General features: G+C 64.9%; 1 protein-coding gene across 1 annotated transcript in view; it reads right to left on the bottom strand.

Annotated features, from left to right (window-relative positions):
* ENPP7 (ectonucleotide pyrophosphatase/phosphodiesterase 7) overlaps nucleotides 1-4,715 on the bottom strand; it is a 12,898-nt gene extending 8,183 nt beyond the window's left edge. Inside the window, exons 1-4 of the mRNA XM_077756370.1 lie at nucleotides 4,463-4,715; nucleotides 3,193-3,338; nucleotides 1,230-1,856; nucleotides 299-653 (exon numbers count right to left, since the gene is read on the bottom strand). Coding sequence (XP_077612496.1) covers nucleotides 299-653; nucleotides 1,230-1,856; nucleotides 3,193-3,338; nucleotides 4,463-4,715 — 1,381 coding nt within the window. The remainder of the gene's footprint in view (nucleotides 1-298; nucleotides 654-1,229; nucleotides 1,857-3,192; nucleotides 3,339-4,462) is intronic.
* Between the last annotated feature and the right edge of the window lie 2,124 nt (nucleotides 4,716-6,839).

Here is a 6,839-nt window from a genome sequence, read left to right as displayed (position 1 = left end):
CCCCCCCCCGCTGGGCTCTGCCATCTTGTCAGCTGCCAGGTGACCTTTGCCTCTGGGATGGGTCAGGGTGGGGGTTAGGGTGTGCACCAGGAGCCCAAGGTGGAGGGGGCACCCGTGCTGTGGGCAAACCACCTGCCCCCCTGGGTGAGGCAGCTCACGTCCACCCGCCCTCCCTTCTAGGGACTTGAGATGCTTCCAGAGTCAGGACGGGGGGAAGGCGGCCCTGCATGGCTGACGGCCGTCCCCATTCACAGGTGCCTGGCAGTGGAATAGGGGCAGGCGGCCGGCAGCACCGTACCTGGGGGCGGCGTGGGCGGCACGGTGCCCGGGGACCCCGTGCTGGTGTCCTGCGGCGTGGGCGGCACGGTGCCCGGGGACCCCGTGCTGGTGTCCTGCGGCGTGGGCGGCACGGTGCCCGGGGACCCCGTGCTGGTGTCCTGCAGCGTGGGCAGCAGGACCCTGAGGGAGCCGTCGTTGGCCTCGGGCACGATGCCCAGCAGCTTGCACATGAGCTCGTACACGTGGACGCTCTCGAAGGGCTCCACCTCTAGGCCCCTCTTGAAGCTGGGGCCCACGGCCCGGAAGATGGTCTTCATGTCCATGGCCTCGTTGTGAAAGCCGTGCTCCCCGTTGTTGAACTGCACGCTCACTCTCTGCCGAGGAGGGAAGGTCCTGAGTCTCTGCTGGGATGCGGAGCTCACCCCTGCCTGCGCTGCCGGCTGCACCCCTGCGCCCTGGGAAGGGCTCACACGTAGGGGCAGGAGAGGTTCTCTGAATTCTGAGCCCCGAAAGCTCCGTGGCCCAAGAGAGAGCCTCAGTGAAGACCTGATGACGTAGGCGCTGACCCCAAGGAAACGGGGTGGCACCTGTGCACACCCGTGTCCCCCTTCCTGACCCCTCCCCCCGGCCTGCACCTGGCTTCCCCTCCTGGCATCCTGTGCTCCCAGCTGATGGCCCTCATCTCTCCCTCACTTCTGAAGGCCCGTCTTCCCACACTTTCACCCACACGCACGCACACATGTACATGTGTGCGCACACACAGATCTTACACACGTACACGCACGTACACAATGTATGGACACACTCCCATTGCATAGTGATGAGTGTGTCCCTGTGGCAGCCAGCACCCCTCAACCTGGGGACCAGTGAGAGATAGGGGGTGCTTCTCACAGATCTAGAAGGAGACCAGTGGCCCAGCAAGGGAGCCCGTGCCTCCGCGGGTGGCTCACCCCGTGGATGACGTAGCCGGGGTCACTGAACATGAGCAGGGGGGTGATCCTGGGGTTGTTGGCATAGTGCAGGGAGGCGGGGAAGGACTCCTTCTTGTAGACGTGGAGTCTGGGGTGGGCGTCCTTGAGGACGCCGTACACCTGCTCCAGCAGCCCTTCCTTGGGCACCAGCATCCCGTTCGGCCCGTAGTCCAGGAGCTCAAACTCGATGTCCTTGAAGGTGAAGTTGGGGAAGTTGTGGAACTCCACCAGGTCCTGGGCCTTCTTGTGGACGGTGGTCATGCCGTGGTCGGATGTGATGATCAGGTTGAGGCTGCCCTCCAGGCCGCTGCTCCTGATGCTGTCCCGAAGGTAGCCCACGGTCCTGTCCACCTGCATCACCATGTCCTTCCTCTGCTGGGACTCGGGGCCGTACTTGTGGCCGGTGGAGTCCGGCTCCCCGAAGTAGAGCGTGACCAGGTCCAGGCCCTCCTCCGTGAACCACCGCATCACCGCGTCGATGTTGGCCCTCCACTCCTTCTCGTCCCCGTAGTTGTGCAGGGCGCCTTCCTTCCGGCTCAGCGTCACGGCCGTGTTCTGGTAGGTGACGTTCCCGCCGGGGTAGAAGAAGGAGCCGGTCTTTAGGCCCTGCCAGGGAAGGTGGCGTTAAAGGCAGGGGTCTCCCTGGGCTTGGCACCTGCCTGTCCCTGCTGCCGGCGCGTCTCCCCCGCCCTCCCCCTGCCCGAGTCTTCTGTTCCCAGGGCCGATACCGACTTTATAGAGGAGACAGCAGGTGCCCAGTGGGTCAGCACTAGTGAGATAGTGGATATAAACGTGTCCCCAGATATGCAGTGTCCTCATCATCGCTATGGCCCTGGCCCTTGCCCCGAGGCTGAGCTGTGGGGACGGCCCCCCCCCCTCTGGCCCGGAGCCCGGCCTCTCCCCGCCGGCTCCCTACCCAGGTCCTCGCCCTGTGTCCCCTTGCCTGCCCTTCTAGCCTCCAACCAGCCGCCCATCTGCCTTTCCATAAACCAACTGCTGCCTTATCTCCAGATCCAACTGAACTCGCGACCACGTGCCCGGGCAATGCCCTGCCTGCTTGTCACCTGGCCGCGAGAGGCCAGGCTCCCAGCCCCGGCTTTCTGCGGGTGAGCCTGGCGTCCAGGGGCTCCTTCCAGAGCGGAGGGACTCCGACCCGAGTGGAAGCCCGGCCCAGAAGGTGGTTCATCCCAAGCTCATCTTGAAAACGTCGTTTGGGGGCGCCTGGGGGGTTCAGTCCGTTGGGCGTCTCACTTTGGCTCAGGTCATGATCGCACACTTTGTGGGTTTGAGCCCTGCGTCGGGCTCTGTGCTGACGGCTCACAGCCTGGAGCCTGTCTTCAGATTCTGTGTCTCCCTCTCTGACCCTCCCCTGCTCACGCTGTCTCTGTCTCTCTCTCAAAAAAATAAGAAGTGAAAAAAAAAGAAGAGAAAACGTCCGTTTGGCCTTGCAGACTAGAAGCCACGCCTCCGGGGCCAGGAAGCTCCCAGAACATTGCAGGGTGGTGAGCTCCCTGAGCTCGGCCCCACGATCTGCCTCTTCCTTTGTTTTCCGCCCTCTGGAAGTTAGCTGCCCAGCCCTGAGAGGAGCTCGGAAGGGGAAAGGCATCAGGCTGCTATGTGCCTTTTTGTCAAGCGACATTCTTTTTCCTGTGGGGACCCGTCTGCCACGGCCGGGGGTCCAGGGGTGCAGTTTTCCCTCCCGGAGGGAGGATGCAGCAATCCTGCTCTGTCCTGGGGGTCCGGGGAGGACTGGGCAGGGCCACGGTCGCCCGACCCGGCACCCACTGCGCCCGAGGCTCCGCTCGATACCCCTCTGCTCTGGGAGCCCAGGCTCCAGGGCAGGGGAGGGGTGGGCTTGCGTGGGTCTCCCAAGGTCACGGTCTTTCTGGGCCTGGCCCCCCCCTTCCCCTCTCCCCCGACGGCAGTCTGGGGGGGCTGTTACCTGCCTCTGGGCTGTGATCCAGATGGGTAAGCTGCCATTGTCCCACCACCTCTGGATGCCCAGCGTGGCGTGGTAGGGGAGCTTCACCTTGCTGGTCGTGTTGTAGTACATGTTGTGGACCACGCCGTGGTTCTCGATGTATTTGCCTGTGGGGAGGAGGCAGCAGAGGCAAGGAGGGAGGCGGGTGGGCCTTCTCACGCGCTGCCCCCCAGGAGCCCAGGTTTGGGGCCCCAGGCAAGTCCTCCCCAGCCCGGAGGTTCTGCCCACAGCGCCGATGACTTATCCTGTGGTTCAGCGTGTGCACAGTGCAACCCCCACGCGTGCGGGCATGTCATTTGCAGCTCCTGGGTTTTAGCAAAGCCTGGGAGGGCCCCACATGGCTCCCGGCGGGGAGCTGATGAAACAGCTATGGCCCAGTCGTAACACAGAATCCCAGGCGGAAGTTTAAATGAACCCAGCGGAGCTCCATCCACGAGATGTTTCCTGAAGCTCACTTTTTGCACAGGAAACACACGCACAGGTGCTGAGAAGGCACAAGCGGGACGATGATGAGTGGACCCCCTTCCCCCGCGTCCCCGTCCGTGATCTACTGAGGACACGGGGGATGCGCAGAAGGGGGAACCAGAGGTTTGCAGCGGGAGCCGCGGACACAGAATGCTGGCATCAGGATGAGCCGTCTGGAAGGAACAGGGCCCCCCCTCCAAGGCCATGTCCACCCAGAGCCTCAGCACGTGCCCTTGCTTGGAGACGGGGTCTCTTTGGATGTGACGAGTTAGGTCAGGATGAGGGCAGTCTGGGTCAGGGTGGGCGGGAGGAGCGGCTGGGGCCGGGGGTGACAGGCAGGAAGCTGGGAGCGGCAGGAAGGGTCCCCTTGAGTCCCTCTGCGGACACCTGCATTCTAGACTTCCAGCCTCGATAGGGCGATGGTGGTTCGAGGGGACCTCGGGGGCCACAGGGAGCCTCGGGCTCACCTCTCCTGCCTGTCTGAAACCCGGCCACACTCACCACCTCCAGAAGCCCTCCCAGGTTGCCACCTTGGTTGGGGTCACTGTTGAAAACGAGACGGCTGGGCATTTTTGTGCCTTGTATCCGTTGTCACCGGCCGTGCTGCGTCTCCCCAGTGATGGTGTCCCCTCCTGGGCCTCACCTTTGTCCCCGTGTGGCGCCCCGGGGGACAGGGCTCTGTGCGTACACTGGGTACCCTCTGTTGGCTCCCCTGGCCGTTCAGCCCCCTCCCCAGCCCCAGGCCCCACCGGAGGCCCATACTCACCAGTGACCAGGGTGAAGTGGCAGGGGCTGGTCATGGTGACGAAGGCCGGCGTCATGTAGCGCGCCTTCACCCCGCTCAGCGCCATGGCGTCCAGGTTGGGGGTGTCCACGTCCTGGTCATAGTTCCAGCGGAAGCCGTCAAAGGACACCAGCAGCAGCTTATTCCGGGAGGCCTTCCTGCCGACGGGAGCCCCCGTCCCCGGAGCCAGGAGGGAGGCCAGGGCCACGGCGAGGAGGACAGCCCCGTGTCCCATGACAGGCTTTCCAGACAGGAAGGCGTCCGGGCTCGTTCCTGCTGAGGAGCAAAGTCCCCGGGTCGGCCGGGCGGTCTCAGCCGGCGCCTCTGTGAACACCAGACTGTGCGTGTCCCCGCGTGTTGGAAAGCGGCCGGGTCACCCTACCTGCCACCTGGCCCGGCCCCACGCGGCGTCCGCCTTTATTGCCGGCACAGCCTCCTGGGCTGGGTCCTCCTCCCCTCCCGGGCACGTGTGTCCTCATGGGGAGGACGGGGACGGGTCCCCAAGGCCTGGGGAGCAGAGGGGCCCGTGTCCCCACCCCAGCTCTCCTAGCCGCCCCCGCCCCCGGTGCCCGGCTCGCCCTGACCCCAGAGCACTGGTGGGGTCCCTCCAGGCTGCAGGCTGGGGAGAGCTCGGGTACGCGGGTCTCAGGGCTGCGGGCGCGGGGCTTCCCAGGACCTCACACAGGCACGCGGACACGGACTTCCTGGAGGCCATCAGAAGAGGGGGCGCCCTCAGTACCTGTGCTCGTGGGGGTGGGTGCGTGCGGAAGAGGGACGCCTGAGTTCGGTGTGCACCCCCATCCCTGTTTCCATCTCTGACTCTCTCTCTCTCAGTCCCTACAAAGCACATTCTCCGCTCCGGGGACACAGAGTGGAGGAGGCAGCCCTGCTCCTGGCTCCCCCCGCTCTGGCTGGGGACACACAAAAGACAACGAGTGAGCAGGCGAAACAGTAAAACAGTGAGGCGCCCGAAGAGGACGCAGGCGGGGGGCTGAGAGCAGCGCTCGGCTGGGGAGGGGCAGGGGGGCGGGCAGCGCGGCGGGGCCCGGGCCTGGCAGGGCTGTGGTGGTCCCGCGTCTCGTGCGGGCGGAGGGGAGCCGTGGGGAGGACAAGACTGATCTCGTGTTGCCTTGGCAGGTGGGCCGGGTGCGCGCTGAGGTCAGAGCGGAGGTGGAGGGTGGAGGGGAAGCAAGCATTCCGTGTTGGCCGCCCCGTGTTGGGGGTGCCCAGGGGCAGCCCGGGTGGAGGCGCTAGAGTGCTACGCCCTGATCTGAATTTTCTTCATCTACAAACCTGGCAACAGAGGGCCTTACTCATGACTTTGGCTGCAGCACCAAGATGTTCTTGTCAAAGCAGGTCCCAGCTCACGGACACCAGGGAGGCCATCAGAGCCTCCTCTGAGGTGTGGCCCAGGGACCCCAGGGGCAGATGCCTGAGCCCCCCCGGAACCCTACGGAAACACACCCTGAGGAGGAATCCCCGCACGGCAGCCGGCCTTGGGGGTTCTCATGTCCACTGGAGTCTGAGAACCCCGGACAGGCGCACCGCAGGGGCTCCAACGGCCAGTGCTGATGGGAGGCCTGCCAAGTGGTGGGCCAGGCCATAGCAGTTGCAGGGAGTATGTCGCTGCTGGCACCTTCCCTCCCGTGGGGCAGGGCCCCAGCTGGACGTGGCAGCTGTGTGCAAGTGGGTGCAGGTTTCCTGGGAGAGAGCAGTGGGGTCTCATTTACACCCGTGTTGGGTGCTAGGCCCAGGAAGGCTGCTCTGTGGGTCTGACATCAGAGGAGGCCTAAGGGATGGATCTAGGCCACAGAGTGGGCAGGAAAGCCTTCCAGGTGGGAGGCAGACGTGCAGGGGAAGAAGTGCCGCGGTTGCCCGGAGCAGAGAGGCGGAAGAGGTGCGAGTTCGGCCCAGAGTCTAGAGGGGCAGGCCCTGGAGGGGTCTGCGTTTCAGGCCCCCGGTCTTTCAACGTTCTGTTCTTCCAGGCCTCCAGAGTAAGATGGCCGCCAAGAATAAAGACTACACTTCCCAGCATCCCCTTCAGCGAGGTTTGACCATGTGACTCTGTTATGGCCAATGGGGTGAAAGAAAAATGTCATGTGACACCCCGGCCTCTTCTATCGGGAGCGCCTCTCCCGCGGGGTCCCGCAGCCGGGCGTGGGCGCTGCTCCCGGCCTGGCAGTTGGGGTGTCCCGAGGGGAGCGGGCGTCCTGGGCAGCGTGGGCTCCCCGGCTGCGTCCTCGCCGGGAGCCTGCGTGCGCCGCGTCTCGCTTCTGTGTCCTTGTTTGGGGTTCTGTCGGGCTCAGCGGGATCCAGTCCCGGGCTCTGGGGGGCCTTGCTGGCTTTGAGCTGGGAGGTG

The sequence above is a fragment of the Crocuta crocuta genome, unplaced genomic scaffold (assembly GCF_008692635.1).
Source record: "Crocuta crocuta isolate KB4526 unplaced genomic scaffold, BGI_CrCroc_1.0 scaffold50, whole genome shotgun sequence".
NCBI classification, from domain to species: Eukaryota; Metazoa; Chordata; class Mammalia; order Carnivora; family Hyaenidae; genus Crocuta; species Crocuta crocuta.
This window is presented reverse-complemented; position numbering and strand designations above follow the sequence as displayed.